Genomic DNA, 21,259 nt, shown 5'->3' with positions numbered 1-21,259 from the left:
GTCCCGAACCCGCAGGCTCAGGCAATCCACTCACCTCAGCCTCCCAAAGGTGTGGGATTACAGGCTGAGCCATCGAGCCTGGCTTGAATGTTTTTTAAGTATAATATAGACAGCTAACATATTTATGTATTTAAATATATAACATATACTTAAAGTATAATACAGAGTGTTCACTATATGGCTTAGGTAATAAATTATATGCCATATAAGATTTGCATCAACCCTTCTAAGTGTCAGTATCTACATTTTTCTGATGAAGAAACTGAGGTCTACAGATATTAAGCAACTTTCTCAAGATCACACAGCTAGAAAAGTGCTAGAACCATCATAGAACTATTTACGCCTGAGTAGATCATTATGCTATATGCAATGTGATTTTTAATCTCAATGTTACCTAATTTAAGGTCTTTTATTAATTCTACTGATATTTGCTGACTTTCTACAATATCCAAGGCATTGTTTTTCTTATATGCCATTGACAGTCATTGGAAGGGTCAAGTTACTTTTGTAATTTTCTTCTCCAGAATAACAGCAGGTTTGACAGATTACTTTCCTTATACTCCTGTTACAGTTCAGTTCTTATTCAAGTATTTGGCAAGAATCATAAGCTTACCTCCTGAACCTTAGGTTAATCACAAACTCTGTGCTTTTATTCCCTTCTACTTCCATATATAGTCTTTCAAAAGTCATAAAAAAATAAAATATTCATCATAATGTCATAGAAACAGATTTGTGGTCATTTGAATGTGATTTTTAAAATTAAGCTTTTAAACATTACAAAAATCTGAATCATTGAGTTCAATTAACTTTAACAAATAAAAATTATTTTTAAAATATCATCAGTTCAGTAGACACTAAGTATAGAGCTTCCTTAAACAGATTCCCCTTTACTTCACGTTTTTGGAGTGCTATATCCATTAGATATATAAGTATTGTTTTAGGACTTAACATGTATTATACAGAAGATTTTTCTCTTCAACCCAAGCCAGTCTTGGTTAGTTTCTCTAGGTAATGGTAAATGACCATGAAAATTAGCTCCTGTACTATATTTCACTAGGTGAGTATTTGTATTATAACTACAGGGGCGAGAGACAGAGATGTTCCAATGATTTATCAGCTCCTTATCTTTAAGTTCTTGAAGAGTTACTATGAGGAGGTATTTATTCTTCCCCAGATTCAATAGATCTGTGATCTGTGTATTTGAACTGTGAAGGAACTAGTACTTTTTCCTTTTCCAAATCTGCCATCCTAGATCACAGTGGAAGAGGCAAATAAGACATCATGCTTTCAAATTCAAGAGCTCACAGGGTGCATTGTTTCATTCTAAAAATGACTTATTACTTTCACTTGATGGATGATAGGAACAATCATTTCTCTAGTGAATGTGGCAGCAATGGGGAAACATAAGTGCTCATAAATCTCCTCAGTGGTTGATCAAAGATGTGCTTGGTCGTTACTGAGGGGTTGAGTCACTCGCAAAGTCACCCTTGTTTTTATAGTCATGAGTTAATTGCTTTTGTGGTGTGCTGAGGCTTCTTTAGAAGGAGAATGGCTTTCTTTCTCACTTTGGCAGCCTCACGCAATTCAATTTACTAACAAGGGACTTTGCAGCATTATGATAGTGAAGAGCAGATTTCCAATGGATGGGCCTTAACTTTAATTTTATCATTGTCAGTTTTCATTTAAATCAAGCTGCACACTTGGCCGTTGAGGTGAGCCAGTGGTTCTATTTAAAAACATGAATGGCATTTTGGTGTTAAATTTCAGTGTGTTTGTACTGTTTGTAGTTTAAGACTATAAGCCTTTTGGAAAGAGTCTATGTATTTCTGAAGGTTTCTATTTTACTCAGTAGGTAAGGCTGACATAGAAATTTTAGCTGCCCTGATGGAGAGGGGGTAACTCCGTGCCATTTCACATAGTTTTGCACATTCCGGACAGGCTCAAGATGTTTGCTGCTGGTCTAATCCCTAGGAAAGAATTTTGAAAGGATATTTAGTTATGACTCATATTATAGGAAGGTTGGGTTCTGTAAAGATACATGAAACAGATAATGTTTTCAGTAAACTGAGATAGTTTAGTTTCAAATATCATTTTTTTTCCTTTCTTTGAAGAAAATTTTCTCTTAAAACTCAACTCATGAAGATTCATGAAAGTAGAGTTACTCCATTCAAAGAGAGGATGGCGGCCGATGAGAACCTTGTCTTCTCACACCACACTAGCCTCTCAGTCTCTGGGGCCCATCTAGAAAAATCTTAAATCAACTCATAAGACAGATTTTAAAAATTCCGTCTCATAGTAACCAATGGGGAATTGTAGGATTGAGAGGAAAAATAATCATTCTAATATCCTTTCAGCCTTAAGCTAAATTTCACAGAGTGGGCTTGTTAGTCACAGGCCACCTGGTTGAGTCTTTCAGTATTAACAATTTATGAGACTCCTTAAGCCTCTCCCCTTCCTGACCTAATATTCTTTGGCTATTTCCAGTCTAAAAAGCCAATGATCTGTTTTATAGTATTGCTGAGGGAAAGTTGGAAAGAATGAATGACTTGTTCCCTATGCGGCTGGTAGTGAAGAAATGTCAAACGTTCTACATAGCTCATAAGTAAATTATTTCCTTCTTTTCTCCCTCCCTCTCTCCATTCCTCCCTCCCTTCCTTCCTTCCTTTCTTTCTTCCTTCCTTCCTTCCTTCTTTCCTTCCTTCCTTCCTTCCTTCCTTCCTTCCTTCCTTCCTTCCTCCCTTCCTTCTCATTCCAACACTCCACCTGCTTTAAATGACACGGTTTATCTGTCACTGGGAATAATCTTTCTTCTCTCCTCTTCAGTTTAGAAATAGGCTTGCAGTGCTAAAATTGTTGCAGGGATTCGTGGGTTTGCCTTGGAGCCACTCGTAGGATGTGTACTGCTGGGTTAAGGTCTAGGAGGTATTCCATCTTCTCTGAGATGCAGTCCATGAAATACACATAAAGACATATTAAGTCATTAGAAATCTCTTAATAGAACTGCTGACTTTGGATGTATGATTTGAGATGTATCTTTAGTTTTTCCACTGGGCACCAACCATTTAGTATATGTCTTTATCTCTAGCATTTATACTTCAACTTTTGCTCCAGATAAACCAAACTAGTTCAGTTCTACATTTGAAACTTTTCCTTTTTCCCCCTTTTATATTCAGTTTTATTCCCTCTCCACTTTTATATAACCAAGTATGTTCTGCTTTGAATTTCTACCTTACGTTCTGCCTTCTTTATGAAGTGTCTTATATGTTCAAATTATCCTCAGTCTCTTACCCTCCTGACTTCTTTGAGAACACCAGTGACAAAACTTAACTGTTTTCAATCTAGTACCCTGTGAATTCTTACTTGCTTGCTATTTGGTTGTTTTTCATGTGCAAGTTTTCCTCATCCAACTCTTCTCATTGGACACAACATGGTTGGTTCCATGTTTTTGCTATTGTGAACAGAGCTGCAACTCTATTATAAAAGCAAGTTATTTTATCATAGGTAGTAAACATATATAGCATATACACTTATATATATAACATGTTATATAAAGACATTATATACAAACATACTATATATTATAAATTAATTAGTCAAATATTATATAGATAAATTGGTATATGTACAACATTGGGCTAGGAATAAAGTAGGTATCCAACTATTTAGTGGACTGAGTTAAATTCAAAACTATATCAAGTTATATCAAAGAATCAGAAAAATCGCTTATTTTAATAATTTACTGTCTTCTAAAAGAGACAGTAAATTGAGAAGCAAAAAGTTAAGACCTAGTTTTCCTTCTTTCATTAACCTTATTGTACAAAACATGTGTCAAGAGTTGACTATACCAATGTTACCTGTTAAAATACCCAAAATCCATTTGAAATTTTTTCATTGAAATATTTGCCATTTTCCACAAAACTTAGTAGATAAGCAATGCACATACTTGTTTCTTTCCTAAAAATATGTTATTTTAACAATAAAACTCTGAGTCTTAAGGTAAAGCTTGAAGAAAGAGATATATAAATTAGAAATAACAAGTTGAGAAGTAAAAAAGTTAGTAGGGAGTGAAAGTGGGGAATTGAGATTCTTTTTGAGCATCATAAATAAGGAAACGTGAACAACTGGGGGAGAAGGCATGTATATTGTTAGTGCAGCTTCTATTTAACTGATGTGTCCCAGCAGAACTATTCTTAGCTCTATATTCTTTCATCTGAAACCCCGTAGTGGCTTCTTTAACCTTATAAATTGCATTTGCCATGTTTTTAAACTTGGAGGTCTGTCTCTCCTCCACTAGACTGTGTAAACCTTTAGAAGAGACTGTGGTTTGTTTGTATATTTTATTTCTAATGCTTAGCACAGTATCTTTGACCTGACAGATACATACATAAATGTTGTGTAAGCACAGTATGATGTAAGTAATAAGTGAGCACATAACTGAATGACTAAAGGAAGGGAGAGATGAACAAGGTATGAGAAAACTATTCCTAGGAAAACTGATCCCTCCTAAGGGATCAACCATATCAAATTCTTCAACTTCAGAAATGTATACATTTCCCTAAATACAGAGTTCCATGGCTGGGATGTTTGTTCTCTCCAAACCTCATGTTGAAATTTAAGCCCCAATGTTGTAGATGGGGCCTAGGGGGAGGTGTTTGAATCATGGGGATGGAACCCCCATGAATAGATTAATGCCCTTCCTCCCTTTGAAGTGCATGAGTTCTCACTCTATTAGTTCCTGAGAGTTCTGGTTGTTTAGGAGTCTGGCACCGCCCTCATCTGCTTTGTCTCTTGTCCTGTGATCTCCGCACACACCAGCTTTCCTTCTGCCTTCGACTGTGACTAGAAGCAGCCTGAGGCCTCACCAGCCACGAGGGTGAGCTATTTTGTTATTTAAACCTCTTTTCTTTACAAGTCACTCCAGCCATAGGTATTCCTTTATGGCAACACTAAATGAATAAGACAGAGGAAAGGAAAGGTATTAATATATTAAAATTTGACAAAGTCACTTCCAAATATGGAACTTTGCTCCCAGTTTCCGTTTTTAATTTACAAGATTATGGTGATTTTTTTTCCCCAAAAAGTGGTTTGGCATTTCTTAAAAACAGTAAAGCTTGAACAAAATTAAAAACCTCTTTTGAAATAAAGTTTTAGTAGTACTTTTGAGTATAATGTCATGGCTTTTGTCACACAAGAGCAGTTCTATTGATTCCAGTTATTCTTATGTAAAGTTGTTCCATTTATGTATAGAAAATGTGTCCCCAAACTCACATCTGCAGGATATTTTTATACCTTTATGTAACAAAAAACATTAAATAAGTCATCTACAGATTTGCCTCCTGAAGTTTTTAATTTCTGTGATTCTGCGAAATGTCCCTAAGATAACTAATCTCATGCACAGGCAACACTGAAGCACCAAAAATCATGGAAAACAAGTGGCTCCACAGAAATAAGCATAATGAATATTACTGTTGCTATAACTGGCGTCTGCTGTAAAGTTAAATTCCTAAAGCTAGCTTTAGACCTCGAATGCACTTTACTAATAGAGGAAAAAAGTTGTGATTAAAAAATCCAGCTACTTTTCCTATCCAGATAACACTATTCTCCCAAGATGACATGGTCTTTTGCCATTTGACCTGAGCTGGTATATTTACACTGTATCCTATTTCCAAGCATCAGTCATAGACGTGATGACAAATTATTGTATGTTTAATGCCAACCCTAAAACAAAACTAACAAAATCACAAGCACAAATATTCTACCAGATTATCCCAAATAATTCCATGTTCTACGTAAGTCTCGACTTTGCAAGGAGTGCCTGAAGAAACTAACCTCACCTAAGTGTTGCCCGATTGTTTCCCATGCAGCCTCACAGAGACACAATATCTAGATGAATTCCCCACAATCCAAAATGTGGTCCATGGTCTTTCAGGCTCAGAAACTTGATTTATCAGCAAAGCTGGAGAAAATTCACATCTCAGAGATGAATTTACAATTCAAGGAGCACAAAATGCTGAAGGTTGATATCAGGACACAAATATATTAATTTACAAGAACTATAAATGTCGGATGAACTAAAACATTCCAGAAGACAAGTTAGCACATTCTCTTTTTGTGGACAGATCTAGATGGAAGCCAAATAATAATTAGAAGGCTACTTAGTGATTTTCTTTTGAAGCATAGAACAAACAGAATGCATTAAATAAGTCAAATGGATGACGAGAATTCAGATTCTAGCTCTACTACTTCCTGATTTATCTTGACATTTCCCAGTAGAGACAAGCAGGTAACCTATCATTCTCACCAACAGCTAAGGGTCCGCCTCTGAGGGGTGGCCTTGGCTGAGAACTGCAGACTTGTAGTTAATAAAGCTCTCTTCTGACTAACATGTTAATATCTAACTCTGGAACAAAGAACTGAGTACCACATGTTCTCATTCATAAGCAGACCTTGAACAATTATCACAATACTATAAGAAAGAGATTGGCAGTAGTGGAAAACTGCTGGGGAGGGGCGTGGGATTGGCAGTAGTGGGAAACTGCCAGGGGAGTGAGGGCCACACCTCATCAACAAGGGTTCTTGCATAATGAACACTTGTATACCTAACCCTGAATTGTACCCCAAAGCTTTAAAATAAAATTTAAAAAAAATCTGATTCCGGGAGACATTCGATTACTCTAAGGTAACTTCTGTGCTCTCTGCCAATGCTATTTAAAGCACCATCAGATTTGTTTCTTCGTTTTTTTTTTTTCTTTGTTTTTTGTTGTCATTTTTTTTTTCCTTTCTGTCCACACCATCATCACCAAACCAGTCTAGGTCCTCATCTGCTTATGGCAAGGTCCTAATTGGTCAGTCTACTTCAAACCTGTCACATTATTTAATTTCAAATATTGTGTCTATATAAATCTACATTAAATTATGGTTCCATACATAACCTTTCTTATTTTCATACCTTCACTCATAACAGAAACTTTCAATGACTCCTATTACCTTTAAAGTTAAGTCTGAATTGCTTACCCTGCCAATTAAATGTTTTCATATCTAGGTCTAACTTACTATTATTTTTCTACTGCATGAACTCTTGACTCAGGCCAAATCTACTGTCTCCCAGTGTTCCCTGTGCACCCATAAATTCATGACTTCGTTCACTCCTGGGGTCAAGATTTTCCTCTTCTGCAACAATATCTCTGAAAGTTCAAATCTAAAAATGACCCTTTCATGCTTTTTTTTTTGAGTTGGAGTCTCACTCTGTCGCCCAGACTGGAGTGCAGTGGCCGCTCCCGGCCACCGCAGCCTCGACCTGCTGGGCTCCGGAGATCCTTCCGCCTCAGCCTTCCGAGTAGCCGGAATTATAGGTGCACACTATCACACCCAGCTGATTTTTTGATTTATTGTAGAGATGAGGTCTCGCTGCCCAGGTGGGTCTCGAACCCGTGGTCTCAGGCAATCCACTCACCTCAGCCTCCCAAAGGCGCAGGATTACTGGCTGAGCCACCAAGCCCGGCTTGACCCTTTCATTCTTTAGATTCATTTGACATTTAGTATTCTGGAAATCAATCATTACATATAGATATCCTGTCTCTTCAATTAGAATATAAAATACTTCTAATCAAAGTAGCAGGGAATAATACCTTTTGCCTTTTATGTATCCTGTATCTTCAGTGTCTTGATATCAAGGATGTTCAAAAAATAGGTTTTTCCAACGGGCCTTCTCCACTTGTAGATAAAAACTGCTAAATTTCATCAGAGTCTAAGATAGAACCCGAAAAGTACGGCCCTAAATAGAAGAAAGGAGCTGCGTCTTGAGGTGCCCTTGGGCTAGGAGAAGTTTGTGACTTTCTCAGGCCTTTGGAGGGATGTCACCAAATGTGTTTCCCCATATTTCCATTTGCTCTCTATACTGTTGAACACTACAATTGAAAACACCTTTCACCTCCTGTTAGTCTCATTGACAGTCTCAAAGTACAATGCTAGCTGCAAAAATAAACTAGACTTCTGATATATAGAGATTATACTCAGGACATTTAACAGCAAGAATGATATAGGAGGTAGTTAGAAAAGCAAACAGAGAAGAGGACCTTTCCATATGATGGTGGGGTTGTTCAAAGTCTTCAGAGATGAAAAGATGGATTTGTAAAGTTTAATGAAATAGCAAAGGGACCAAGAAGGAACTATCTTAAGCTATTTCAGACACCATTTAGCTTTTTAGCATTCTCATGTGGTCATAACTTGGTCTCAAGTTTGACTGGAGAGTGCTTAAAAAAACTACTCTACTATTTGCCTAATACAATGAGCTGATTTGCAATAGTACCTAGGAAAATTAGCAGCTCCTTTTATTTCATGCCAAAAGTACTATTGCAGGGAGGACATCCAGGATGTTGTCAACAAAGTCTTCTGTGAGCAAGAAAGCAATGAAAATACACACATCATCTCTTATGTCATGGAATCTGGCCACTCCACATCAGAAATGTTGGGGAGCGGTCTGGCTAAGCCTTGAAATTAAGAATGAGAAACCTAACTCAAGTTGGAATGGAGGTGATAATCTTCCCCAAGAAGGAGGAAGTGGCTGGATTAAGCAAAGATAATTAAGTCCAATTAGTTCATTATAAAAACAAAAACAAAATAAAAGTTTAATTATAGTAAATAAAAGAACAAAGCTACGTTAAAATGGAGAAAGTAATAATTTTCTGGGTAGAAAAGAATGAACCCTTACAAGTAGATTAAGAAAGAGTTTTTTATAAGGTACCTGATTTGTTCTCCTAATGTTAAAATACAATTAGAGGCTAATTATGCTTACACCGATTAAAAGTTATAATAATGTATCTTACTGTTCAATATACAGCATGACACGGAAGGGAACATTTTATTAAATAGATCTAACATTAAAAACAGCACAAAAAAGTTTTTAAAAAATTTTTCCTTTCTATATTTCTAGGAAAATTGTTTTCTATTAGGATTGATTTCCTTCTTTCTTCTGTCGTGGGACAAAATCCTAGCGTTCTAGTTTATCTTAAAATAGAATCATAAACCGGGTTCGGTGGCTCAGCCTGTAATCCCGTGCCTTTGGGAGGCTGAGGTGAGTGGATTACCTGAGCCCGCGGGTTCGAGACCCGCCTGGGCAGCAAGACCTCATCTCTACAATAAATAAATAAAAAAAAATCAGCCGGGCGTGGTAGCGCATGCCTGTAATTCCGGCTACTCGGAAGGCTGAGGTGGAAGGATCGCCGGGGCCCAGCAGGTCGAGGCTGCGGTGGCCGGGAGTGGCCACTGCACTCCAGTCTGGGCGACAGAGTGAGACTCCAACTCAGAAAAAAATAGAATCATAAAAGTAGATGAGAACATGAAGACCATTTCAAATATGCCTATGATTAACCAGCTTAAGCACACTGAGATCAATCTAAAGAGAGATAACTGTTTCATTTGTAAATAAGTACAGAAAGAAGTTTCTGTAGCTTCCTCGAAAACCCTTATCAACCCACAAAATAGTTTCTTTTTTTAAGCCAATATTTCATGTTCTAACAAAAGACATTTCTTATAATACGTACACCAGATTTGATTATGAAGTTATGAGTCACGGGCTGCCCATGAGGGGAAATTATGCCACCTTAGGACCCTATAATCTATTTAGTCTTATATCTGGAATATGCCTTCTGTTTTCTAGTTTTCTATGTTTGCTGTTTTGTACACAGATGTTCCATTTTACCAACAAAAGTTTTTATTTGCAGTTGAATCACATAGTATGTGTATTACACTGTGAGTCAGTTCTTTCTGTTCTGGAGCAGGACTGGTAGGTGGAGGATTAAATGCTGCCTATTTCCTCGAAATTTCATCTTCCCTGTGAGAATTTCTTGTGAGCACTTAGATTTTCCCTGCTTTGAGTGAGTACATAAATTTCTCACTTTGCATATAAAGCAATGTTCGAGGACAATATATTTATTCTTGACTTCACGCACCAACAAGAAATTTCCACCTTCACTCGACTTTCACTTTCCATGTACTGATAGAGTAATGTAGATTTTTAATTGAATGATTTTGCACATTGAGAAACATAAAAAAATAGATTTTAAGAAGGCAAACTTTCTACTCTTACTGCTCTTTTTAAAAAGTTTACATTGTATAGCTATGGAACAATAAATTTTGATTCTGAAAATTTAAATTGCTTTAGAGGTAACAGGTCTGCAAAATGTTCATGCATATGTGCTGATTATCAAATCAGAAATGAATCTCAAGATGATAAGAAATTCAAATGGCACTTTGAAGCCCACCCTATGAATTCTTTTGATTGTCCAGAATATTGTTTCAGTAAAATGCAAACCGTTTTACAAATTTTAAAGTCTATAATTAAAATTATTGTTTCTCATTTGGTTTCAAACTTTAATTTCTTCTAAGGAACACAATGCCTTTGACTGCCCACATATAAAAAATTTGTGAATTGTGTTCCCATCCTTTTATAATCAATTTTTCACAAACTGAATAAAGCAATAGCAATTCCATCAGGAATACACATGCCATAAATCTTTACTCTTTGAGCATTACTTTAGAATCAAATAGTTAATCTTATTAAAATAAAGTTGTGAGAAACAAAATTGTGAAGTCCTCTTCTTTCAATCAATCACAATTAAATAAAATCACAACGATTTTATTTAAAATCATGCACTCAAGGTACACGTTAAAGAAGAATTGAGGTGCAATCAGTTACTTCTAAAGCTAAAAATATAGTTCGGCAAATTAAATGCTTAAATTTTTAAATTGTATCCGAATAGAAAAATAAATGTATACATTTAATAGTATGTTTTCCTCTATCTATTTTGCAATGATAACCTTGATTCTAACCCAAATATTTACACACACAAAAAGTAACTTTCTTTTTCATAAAGCCATGAAGTCAGCTCCAAGTATTTTCCTTAACACTAGTTTACAGAATATTCACTTTGAAGTGGTTCGTAAAGAAAACATGTGATGTTTCCTCGGACAGGGGATCAAATGGTAGTTAAAGTGAACTTGAAACAAGAGAGGATTATCATAAACATACCTTGCCCTTGGGTTACTCCGTAAAATTCAGCAGCTATCCTTGCAGCTTCCTTGCGGTTGCCTTTCACAATGTAGAAATGACTGAGGATGGCGAGGCTGATTTTCACAAAAAGCTTAAAACAGAAGAGCGAAAGGATCGTAAAGTAGACATTGGATAACTGTTGAGCAAAAGGCCGGCTCTCTTCTAACACCGACATGGCTGCAGAAGTGGCCACAGCAGTCTCCGGTTAGATCCAAGTCTCAAATGTGCCTGGCTCCAGTCCGGGATGCTCCAGAACAGCTGGTCCTGAGGAAAGAACACATCAGCTGGTAATGATGCCTACAGCTCAGCATATTTATACTGTTCGTAAAAGTTCTTCGCAAGCTCCTATTGGTCCGAAAATATTCCATGGAAGCAATGACGTCACTGTGTGATAAGACTCCTGACTTTCCATTCTCCATATAAAATGACTCCACCTCTCTGTTATGAATTTCAAGATCCAGATATTGAAATACATATAAATTTGTACACAGATTATTTCCTTTTTTTTTTTTGCATTTCATTATCAAGAACAATTTGAAGACTGTGTCTGTGGTCCCCATCGTTAAATACAAATGACATTCAGAATAGCGAGGTAAGGTTATGTCTATCAATTCAAGGCTTTCAAATGGTACTATTTGTAGACCATGAACTAAATCAGCAAACAGTCTATGACTTGGCTCTTAATGGCTGCTTGTCAAATTAGCCAATTATGGTGTTTGTTTCACTGTCAGGAAATACCTTATTTTTCTTACGTGTCGTTAGACTGGAACATCACGGATTAACAACTTTACACTGTTTATTTATCCAGTGAACACTTTTTTTTTTCTTTGAGTCAGGGTCTCACTCTGTCACCCAGACTGGAGTACAGTTGTGCAATCATGGCTTACCATAGCCTCGACCTCTTAGGCCCAGGTGAGCCTCCTGTCTCAGCCTCCTAAGCAGCTGGGACCTAAAGGCATGCACCACCAAGCTCAACTATTAAAAAGTTTTGGGGTTTTTTTTTTTGTAGAGAGGAGGTCTTGCTATGTTAATCAAGCTGGTCTCAAAGTCCTGAGCTCAAGCAATCCTCCTGCCTCAGGCTCCCAAAGTGCTGGTATTATAAGCATGCACCACGATGCCCAGCCTCAAGGAGTGAACACTCAATAAGCAAACATTATGTGTCAAACATTTTGCTAACTGCTGAGGAGACAAAGATGAATATAACAGTCCCCACCACAAGGAACTCAGTCTAGAGGAGGGAACAGACATGAAGTCAGATTCATACAAAATAGGTAAAAACAGAATATCATAGGAGCACAACGGGAAAAAGTTTAATCATGGTAGAGAAGATTCAGAAAAGTCTTCCTAGAGGAGGTGGCATATTTAGAAGAATTATCATTGAAATATAAATGCTTTATTTATACTGTCCAAAACCAAGCAAAACAATATGGCCACTGCAGCCTCGACCTGCTGGGCTCAGGCGATCCTTCCACCCCAGCCTTCCAAGTAGCTGGAACTACAGGCGCGAGCCAGCACACCCGGCTAATTTATGGATTTATTGTAGAGACGAGGTCTCACCAAGTTACCCAGGCTGGTCTCAAACCCCTGGGATCAGGCAGTCCTCTCACCTTGGCCTCCCAAAGTGCTGAGATTATAGGCTTGAGCCACCGCGCCCGGCCTAGGCTTGTAATTTTTGTTAACCCCAATCTGATCTATTCATGAATAAAATACAACTGTATAGATGGGCATCTTTAGGCAAGATATAGTTTAAAAGGGAAATATAATACACGATTAAGAAAAATAATGTATAGTGGCAATATTTTGGCATGTAATCAAAATATTAAAACATAAAATGTCACATTTCCAGGAAGCTTATTTATATGACCAAGTTTGGGACCTGTTAACTGTTGTATTGCTTTCCAATTCTTCTGAGAAGTTCTAAGATAACAAATGTTAACAAAGACATACGGAATCAGAAGAGGCTCTTTTTGAAATGAAGGAACCTACCAGTGGTTGGTCTTACTAGTAAGTGCCGTGTGCTTATCTAGCATGGCATAAATTTTCCAGGTTGTGTATCTCATCTAAGTGGAAAGATTTATATGTCACATTCCAAAGATAAGGGAGAAATGGCTTTAGAATAAATGTGTCAAGTGATAATAATATAGGCTGCTTCTGTGCCCAGTGAATGAGTGACTCCTTCAAAAAATAAATTAAATCAATATGTTAGAAAGAAATTACCACAGTCTTTGCAAAAATGGTTCTTGGTATCGTTTTCGGGGGCAGTAGTATACAAGCTAAGTAGCCATTAATTAGACCCATGTACCATCTCCTATGTGCTTTGGGAATCGGTGAAAATTAACTTCAAATCGAAGAGCAGTTAACTGAGCATTCCTTGCCATCCCCGGTGGTCAGGTTATGTCAGTTAAGCAAATGCACGATGATTTTCCAGTGAGCCTTCTCCCGGCACCAGAGGGTCTGACTGCACACTGGAGAGGTATGCCTGTGAACAGCTGGCCCCTCACAATGCTCTGAGTCACGGCAGACTTCCACTTCTGTGATGTAGGGTCAGAAACCAAACCCGCCTTAGTCACGTCTCAGTACCCGTCTAAGGTTTCACTCCTTTCTCTTTACCAGTAAGTGATATTATAAATAATTATACTAGCACCAGCCCATCAGGAGCCTGGATTCTTTGGGGTTAAGAAACATTTTTATGTCACTCAGGCTTCAATCTTTGGTGCATTAAGTTTAAATCCTTATTGTTTTATTGGTAGAAAAATACTTTTTGTATAATACCTAAGATTTTATGTCAGGATGTCAGTCTTTATTTTTATAAATTTATTGAGTCCTGCTTCTATTTTCTATTGATATAATCTTCCTTGGCAAATTTTACTATCTGTGAGTCTGTTAATTACTGAATAAAAATTAAGGCCAAAAAAATAACTCATAGTAAGTGAACTTAACACATATAAATTAGATGCTGTATTTTTCATATTATAGACCCATGCAAAAAAACACCATGAATAACTCTGTTAATATTTAAAAGACACATGATCACATAAAAAGTATTGTGCATCTTTTTCCTGGCATTTGCATTTCTTTATACAAATATCAGTTAGTCATTTAAGTGACTTGTTGAGATTAAGGCTTTTATAAGTTGCTGTGTTGAGAGAATGTGGTAGAAAGATTTGGTTGATTGGTACAATACATGGTAACTTTCCTAAACCTGTGAGTTTCAAAATCCAACCAAAATGTAGAAATTGAACTCAATATTGTGTTACTAGAATGAGTAATGTGAAAAAAAAGTTTAAAACACAGGAAGAAATCATATATTGAGGGTCCACTGTATGCTATATGTATTATACAAGGAAGACCTCCCTCAAAAACCAGAATTTGTTTATTAAAAATTGTGCATTTTTTCTTGCATGTGTAAACTTCAGTCACCTTCAAAGTACTCTCCATTTGATGCAATACACCTGTCAAGATGCTTTTTCCGCTGCTCCAAACAGGGCTTTTTGTTTGTTTGTTGTCCATTTTAATGCCTTTTACTGCTTCTGCCCATTTTGTTTCACCTCTTCCACATGGGCAAAACACATCTTTTTGAGGACTTTATTCATCTGAGGAAGCAAACAAAAAAAGTTGCTTGGGTTGAGATTGGGTGAATGAATAGCGAGAGTGGAACATAGGGTTCATATGACTTTTGACCAAAAACTACTGGACCCTCAGCACAGCGTGGGCAGATGCACTCATAAATAATCTATCATGAAAAGAACAAATGCATTGAAAGAAGCTTAAAAAAAAAAAATTCACTGAAGCCGAACACAGCTTCTCACAACACTAGCTGGTACACTGATGCCTCAAGTTTTCTAAAATACTTGCCTAGCAGAAGAAGCTTGTACTACAAGAGGCCTGCCCTCCAAAAGATAATCTGGGTTTTTTGAGTCCCCCTCAAATGCTTATTTGTTTTTTTATTCCATCTCAGGGCGTGAGTAGTATTGTTATTTGCATTTTAAAGATAAGATAGTTGGACTCAGAAAGCTTTAGTGACCCATAAATGTTAGTTATGTGGAGCAGCATGGTTTGATCATAGTTCTGACTAAAATACCTCCTCAAGTTGCCCGTAAAATCTTCATTTTTTAAGCACCTACGATGAAATTGAGTAAATATGACTCACATGTGCAGAGACTGAGACAGAGTCACACAGAGATTCACACAGATTCATACACATAGGCATACGCGCACACAGACGCAATCAATATCAGATTGATAGAAACTAACAGTTAGTAGGGTAGGCTATTGACATGCTAGAAGGATTAAATGGGATGGAATGTTGTGTTTGCTCCATAAGTGAAGATAGAGGAAGAAGGAGATGCTTAATGATGGGGCTGATACTTTTGGATTATTCAAAGCTAAGTCATGTTGCATGGCTCCCATTAGAACAATAGAGAGGAAGCAGAAGAGGTTCGTCAAAGAGTTAGTGCAATAAAGACACCGAGTGTTCAAAGTAGGGTTAAATGTCTGAGTAAGAATTAAAAGGATGACAATAAAGAAAAAATATTGGGTCTGGCTCAAAGGACTTCACTGATGGCTTTCAACGCAGTATTTTAATAAGATAATGGACTTCAGTGTTAAAGTTCACAGCAACTTCCAAAGAAAAAAGACTCCTCGGCATTCTCCTGTTTTCACCTTCCTAGGTACTATCTCTGCTTGCCACCACCATCCGGAATCAGAGAAAAGACTCTAAGGTCAACCCCCAGGGCACTCAACTTTCTCTTTTCAAGTCTCCTGCTCACCTTTCTCCTTCATGTTCCAGGGTGCTACATGAATTGGCATTTTTTGTTGTGTTTCAGGGACTTAGTTTCATATCACTCAGAAGATGTATATGAGAATTTCCAAATATGACCAGATTAACCTTTAGAGTCTCATGAAAGAGAGAATTTCATCCCCAGAGATTATGGGGCTAAACTGTTTTGACTTAGCTACAGTATTGATCTAAATTTTTAGAGTGAAAATGTCAATAGGATATAATAGAAATTGCCTGTGCTTTCTGATTGCTAAATCTTAACAGAAGGGAAACATAGTGACCCTGTTGAAATGGCCTCTGTATCCCCTGTTCGCTGGTAGAAATCTAAAGACTCTAATTGACTTTTTTATTCCTAATATTAAAAAAAAAAAAACCTACAGAAATACATTTCAAACAGCAAGTTTGCTAATGTTCCGTACAATGGCAGGCATCTTCCCAGCCTTAGCAAGCAGGGTTGTTGAAGATGACATGTGTACTGTGAATGCAAACTGAGAAGTTACCCATAAATCTGAAGATCAATGATAGCTGATAAAATGAAACAAAAAATTACTTGTTATTTGTAATATAACAACTCACTGTTGCAGTTAAAACATCATTGAAAACAACTCACATCTTTTTTGTTTCTTTGTTTTGTGAAATCTCATGAGAGAAAATAAAGGCAAATGGAGCCCTTCGGTGTCTAGAATACATAGGAATTTAAAATAAAAACAGCAATACTTACACTTCAGTTGAAGTTGTTAAAGAAATTACTAACTGAATTTAGCCTTATTTTCATTTCATAGATTTTGTTTAATTTATCTTCACTTATCCCAAATCGTCACTCATGGAAATAGACACTTATTTATAAAGGTGAACCAAAGCACATTGTCATAACTTCTGATAAAACTTAGACATTATGACAATACTCCTGTCACAGATAATCACCATACTCACCGCAGAACTATAGGTACTGAGGTCTCAGTTCCTAGGGGTATCCTTAATTGTGGATGAAGGATAAACTTCTCTAGCGATTATAATTATCATAATAATTATTAATTACATTGTTGGCTGGGGGAAGTTTGGGCTAGAGCTCATCTATTTTGTTGGACTAGGAGCAAATTCTTATGTTTGTCCTCTAACCATACTTCCAGCATAATGGATCAAGAGTCATATCTTCTGCTAGCATTATGATAATCCATTTTAAAAGATATTTATCCACAAAGTTGCCATTAGCTTAGATTGTATCTAGGCTCTTTGGAGAGAATCATTAGCTTTTGCTAAAACAAAGAACAGCCTTTATCCTAAAAATGATTAAACAATCACGTATTGGGATCTGCCCCTACATGTGTGTCCTGTGTGGATAATAAATAGTCTTTGGCCTAATACTTGCCTATGTCACTGGGTTGAAACTGATGGGCCCACCCAAATCTATTGTGATTAGGAATTTGTTCTAACCATCTCATTTTAACTAACCACCTATTTAAAAGATGAGGTCAGCCGGGCATGGTGGCTCAAGCCTATAATCCCAGCACTTTGGGAGACCGGGGTGAGAGGATTGCCTGAGCCCACGGGTTCAAGATCAGCCTGGGCAACTTGGCGAGACCTCATCTCTACAATAAATAAATAAATAAATAATTAGCCGGGTGCGGTGGCACGTGCCTGTAGTTCTAGCTACAGAAGGCTGAGGCAGAAGGATTGCCTGAGCCCAGCAGGACGAGGCTGTGGTGGCTGAGAGTATGCCACTGCCCCCCGGCCTTGGTGACAGAGTGAGACTCCAACTCAAAAAAAAAAGGTGAGGTCAAGGGAAACCTTTCACGAGGACATCGTTTTGAAAGCATGGAATCACATTAGAAGTGACATTATGTCACAGTGACTCTAGTACATCCACAGGACAATTTGATCACTTGTAGAAATCAATAATGACCATTTCTTCTAATAGGTAAAATACATAATTTAACCTGAACTATAGCCAATTGGCTAATAAAATCAGGGTCTGTGAAGGGCCCCATTTAGGATCCTAAGACTGTAGTTTCTTTAACAACATATGCACCACCTTGGATGTGCACCTTTCAAATCTATTTTTAACTCCAATGATGAATTCTAGAGAAAAATGTTTATGTTTTAAACATATGCTCATTAGACTTACAAATTCTTACTCGTTACTCAACAAGAGCAATACCAGTGTGTAATTCGCCCAGCGCTGTATATGGTCAACCCAGTACTCTTCTTCATCCCCCATCCCCCTCCAGCCCCATAGAAAATGAGCAAAGGGGAGCCTTAGTGCATGTCTGTGGAGCTTGTGAGGGGTCACTGCCCCCAATGGCCCACAACTCAACCCACCATCCTGGAGAAAGCCAGGCCCACACTATTCATGCACCAGGCTGGTAAGATTCCCAACGAGCCCTCTGACATCTCCATACTCAGAGGCGATAATATAAATCTGGAAATGGGGACTGTGCCAGCTGCCCAGAGAATGCAGTTTCTGGCTGATTCCCTGCTCCTTCATTTGCACTGCAGCCAGGGGGGCAGAAGGCAGGGTTTATTCTTCCACCTACGTATGGAAGAAAGAAAATGAGCTGGCTTCATCTCTTCCTTGTTAAGCTTAATAAGATAAAATAATAAGGGAAGAGGATACTAAATATCTGAGCTTACTTTAATATGAAATACCTGACCCAGTATAGCAGAAAATAAATTAAGCTCAAGATCCTGCCTCTACCATAGTTGTGTCATCTCGGATGAATTGGTAATCTTCCTGTGCCTCCGATTTGTAAAGAGTCCCATAATAAAAGCATCTACCTCACATGTTAAAACGCAATCATTCACAGAAAGCACCTCATTTGCTGCACTGTGAGAGCTCAGCAAATACCAGCTATACTGTAATAACTACTATTACTTTGTTGCTTAAATTAAAAATCCGTTGTACACCAAGCATTGAGATTTTTGCTGTGTGCTTGTCTAACAAAATGTCCAACTTCCAATATGATTCTATTCACTGCCTCTTGTAGACATGTAGGTATACAAAGGAAATCAATCAGACCCCCACCCCAGTGTTCAAAAATGTACCCGTTTCTATAACCAGAATGTATAACCAATGTTATATATAAAAACAACTAATATGTTTTCTGAAGATGAGATCATGGCAGTGATCATAAGAATGGTAACAGCAAAATGTATGTTGTATATTACAGTGATGCTAATCCAACCCATGAATTAACTGAAGTTGTGCCCGGAGGGGAATGAGGACATCGGAACCTGTGTGGCCAGCTCAAAATCTAGGCATTTGCTCTGGTGAGCATCTAGCAGCTGACATTAGGTGTGTCCCAGGATAATCAGGGTTAAATTGGCAGAAAGTGCCAGGGCGAGATCTTAAGAAGAACCAGTTTAGAAGTCCCAGTGGCTCTCGTCATGAGCTGTGTGGACTTGGGCTAACTCCTTAATCCCTCTGAACCTGTTTTCTTACATATAAAAGCAAGATAATAGTTATAGCCTGGACTTATTTTAAGGATGTACAAGAATTTGTCCTGCGTTTTGTTTGATTTCCTTTTCAAGGCAACCCCTTGATTTGTAAGCTCCTTTCTAAAATAATAGACAAGCCTGCCCTGCAGTAAGATCTCAAACCCCAGCTTACCACTACTAAATAACTACAGCCCACTGCTTTGCTTTGCAAGCCAAAAAAATGACTCCTTCACTCACACACATTTCTTGAGTGCCTGCTGTGTGCCAGGTGCTATCAAGTGCTGAAATACAATGAGCAGGCAGGTAGGAACTGTGCTCTCATGGTGTCAAACTTGACATCAGCTGACTCAGTCTAGAGTTGAAACAAGAAAACATCCAGTTTGTTAAGCAGTAGATTCTCTCTCAATTTTGCAATTAGTTTTGTTCTTTTTCTATATCTAATGCCCAGAATGTCAAATCAACAAAAAGTCAAGAGAAGCCTTCATTTGACCACCAACCTCAGCATTAGTTTAGCATTTATATTTTTTCTTGTCTTTCTCACTTGGATCATGAACAATTCTCAAGCATCAGTGTTTCCTTCCAGTTACATTTTGGTTTCAATTTTTTCATGGTAATGCTCCTTAGCTTGGCTTGGTCAAACTTTCATGCGGTGTCCTCTGGGAAGCTCCCCCATCTGGCCTTCGTCTGAAATATCATCAAAGGATATGCGTTACATTGAGGTCCATGAAACCAAGATCAGATTTCTTTCATAAATAGCAAGGGAAGGCAGATCCCACAAGAACACCGAGGCACTGGTGAGATAACAGCACTCTTCATTCGCTCCTATGTTTGTCACATGAACTTGGCGACTCCTACACAGGAAAATGAAAACTCAGACTCTGAAGAAGTGGAGGAATGTTAGTGAGGAATTGGTTGGGGTCAATATGTATTTAAATTGCATGCTTTCCCCATCTTTAGCTCGTGGAGAGTCTCTTTAGTTTAACAACCTTGCTACTCAAACAAGCACATTTTGTAGGCACCTTATTTTTGTGCAATGGCTTACCACGAAGACCATCTGCAGCATATTCAATGGGCTTGGTTATTTACTCTGAGGTTATCTGAGAGTATGTTGGGGGTATTTCCTGCTCACTTCTGAAAACCTCCAATGAGGCAGCATTGCCTCTGGAACCAGATTATCTGGGTTTGAATTCTGACTCTCCTTAGAAAGTTCATTAACCTTTCTGTGCCTCTGTTTATTCATCTGTAAAATATGAATAATAATAACAACAACAAGATCAATGTGTTGTCAGGATTATTAAAATACTTGAAACAGTGTCTAGCAAATACTAAGCGCATTGTAAGAATTTGGTAAATAAATAAATTTCAAAATAACAAAAGAATAGGGTAACTAAAACCAACTAATGAAGACTAAGTTGGAGAATGGAGCTTGGTATGTAGCTTGGTGTATGACATTCCTATAACAGAGCTCTGCTTTAAATATAAATATGAAGGGTTTCTCATTTCTCATAAGAAATTAAAATTCAAGTTACGAATCCTGGGAATGTTTATAAATGATATACTTATATGAACCCAAACTGGAAACAACTCAAATTGTCATCAACAGAAAATGGATAATCAAATTAACTATGGGATACTTATATAATATATTTATATAACTATGGTATACTTACATAGCATAGTCAAGCAATAGAAAGGATAAGTCACTGATATGTTCAACATGGATGAATCCAAAATATATATGCTGAGCAAAAGACTACATGTACATGTTATATGATTTCTTTCATGTGACGTTTAACATGAATACATAATATATGGTGAAAGAAATTAAAAGACTGATTACTTGAGGGTGGGATGAGTTAGGAGATTTAACTGGGAAGAGGAACGGGAGAACTTTCCAGGAAGATGGGAACATCCTGTATTTTTATTTGAGTGATGGTAACATGAGAATATATATTTGGAGGAGAAAACTCTTATCAACTATTCATCTACACTCT

The 21,259-nt window shown here is 37.4% G+C and overlaps 1 protein-coding gene across 1 annotated transcript in view; it reads right to left on the bottom strand.

The window, feature by feature from the left end:
* Positions 1 to 11,339, bottom strand: part of ASB5 (ankyrin repeat and SOCS box containing 5) — a 58,845-nt gene extending 47,506 nt beyond the window's left edge. Inside the window, exon 1 of the mRNA XM_008053582.2 lies at positions 11,030 to 11,339. Coding sequence (XP_008051773.1) covers positions 11,030 to 11,225 — 196 coding nt within the window. The 5' untranslated portion in view covers positions 11,226 to 11,339. The remainder of the gene's footprint in view (positions 1 to 11,029) is intronic.
* Between the last annotated feature and the right edge of the window lie 9,920 nt (positions 11,340 to 21,259).

Source organism: Carlito syrichta, unplaced genomic scaffold (assembly GCF_000164805.1).
Source record: "Carlito syrichta isolate Samal-C Ts95f unplaced genomic scaffold, Tarsius_syrichta-2.0.1 Scaffold288314, whole genome shotgun sequence".
Taxonomy (NCBI): domain Eukaryota; kingdom Metazoa; phylum Chordata; class Mammalia; order Primates; family Tarsiidae; genus Carlito; species Carlito syrichta.
Note: the sequence above shows the minus strand (reverse complement) of the source record. Positions and strands in the feature narration are given on the sequence as shown.